Source organism: Egretta garzetta, unplaced genomic scaffold (genome assembly GCF_000687185.1).
Source record: "Egretta garzetta isolate BGI_Z169 unplaced genomic scaffold, ASM68718v1 scaffold81, whole genome shotgun sequence".
NCBI lineage: Eukaryota > Metazoa > Chordata > Aves > Pelecaniformes > Ardeidae > Egretta > Egretta garzetta.
Window position 1 is genome coordinate 4,303,306 of NW_009258671.1, and position 1,729 is coordinate 4,305,034.

Sequence of the window (1,729 nt, forward strand, 5' to 3'; positions counted from 1 at the left end):
TTCCTGCTGCTCAGAGAGGTGAGTTTACTTAATTTAGCCATATGCCAGAACAGAATGAGCATTCTTGGGATATTGGTATACTCTTTTTGGATGTGTCTTAATCCAGGAAGTGTTTACTAGTTAACTGAGAATGCATGCTCTGGTGTGGCTTAATGATATCATAATATTTTGATGTGGTTTTTAATTGCAAAAGTCAGGTTTGTTAATAATAACAGTGTGTGTCTGTCAGATATATTGATCTCGCTTTATCTGACAGAAAATCAGTTCCCTGAGAGAGAGCTTTTTTGCTTGTCTTAATTTGAAGTTAGCATGTGTTCCTTCCGTTTCTTCAGGATAATGAAGAAACGGTGTTTGCAAAACTTCTTTGTTTTTTTAAAGATACGCAAACACCCCCGCAACTAATACAAAAAGTCATAGCAGAAACAACTCTACTTCTCGTTGTGATAAGGGGAGGGGGAAGGGGTATTAGAGGGGTGGTTGGGGGAAGGAGAACAATGTTTTGTAAGGAAAATTCATTTGTGTTTAAAACTGAGGTGTTGTTTCAGCTTGTGACTCTTATCCTCATCACCAAAGCTTTTTTTCAGTCTGTAGGTTAAATATTGATAAGGATAGTTAGGAAATTTAAATCATGATCAGCAGCTCTCCATGAGGAAAAGAATAGCAATGAAAATTAAAATTAAACAAGGCTTAAATAAACTTAAAGAAGCCAGAACTTAATAGCTAAAATGAGATTTAAAAAAAAAAAAAAAAATCTAGCATAAGTCGTTAATGACTATATTTGCATGTTTTTTCAGTGATGAAGTCCCAGTCAGGCAGTTGGTTCACAGCTGGGACATCACCAGAAATCGGTACACTGGTTTGGACAAGTCCAAACCTATACTGTAACTTTTCCTTTAAACAGACCTGAAAAGGGATGTTTGTTCTCTCTCAGACACAGATAATTGCTTCCTCAAAAGGAGCATTGAGATGAGCAAGAGACATCATCCATATTTTTTTTCTTTGTTTTTTCTTTTGTTTTTCTGTCTGTGTTTTCAGCAACGTCAGTTGATTACAGTTCCTTTGCAGACAGATGCAACAGCTGGATAGAGCTCATTAAACTGAAAGCTCAGACCATAAGGCGCGGATCAATTAAGACAAGTAGGCGGCTGTTTCTACCACGTTATGATAATCTGAGACATATCTCTGATTTCCCAGTGGTGAATAGTGGAGTTTCCTGCCCAGCGATAGTATTGCAGATCACATGTAGAATGAATACCTGAGTGTGAAAACTGCCGACATTGTTAATCTCTTTGTAAGCTAATATAGGGTTTATGAACCAGTATCATAAAAAGCAAAATACAGTATTTCTGTTCACTTAGTAAAAATTAGTTATCAATAAATGTGTGTGCCTACTAATTATATAACATACACTGCATGGATGTAGGTGTATGTATGATCTTGGAAAATTTTTGGTGAGAAACAGGAAGCAATCACCAAGGTGACAGTCAAGGCAATGGTCACTAAATTAGCAAGTGGTGAGTTATTTTTCAGTAGTTCCTTGGCCACAGGTCTGACTATCTTGCTTACATGAGCAGAGATTAATATCTATTTTAATGGAAAATGCTGCACTGGGGAAACACAACAACTTTCACACTTCCTATAATTTGTTCCTCCAGCAGAATACGTATTTCAAAATGTTGGCACTTTTTTCTTTGTCTTCACTTTATAACTGATTGTTGTATGTGCAGCT

The 1,729-nt window shown here is 36.5% G+C and overlaps 1 protein-coding gene across 1 annotated transcript in view; it reads left to right on the forward strand.

Moving 5' to 3' along the window:
• Positions 1 to 1,729, forward strand: part of C2CD5 (C2 calcium dependent domain containing 5) — a 55,547-nt gene that overhangs the window by 48,961 nt on the left and 4,857 nt on the right. The window contains exons 19-20 of the mRNA XM_035888516.1: positions 1 to 18; positions 1,066 to 1,137. The exon at positions 1 to 18 is cut by the window's left edge and continues 7 nt beyond it. Coding sequence (XP_035744409.1) covers positions 1 to 18; positions 1,066 to 1,137 — 90 coding nt within the window. The remainder of the gene's footprint in view (positions 19 to 1,065; positions 1,138 to 1,729) is intronic.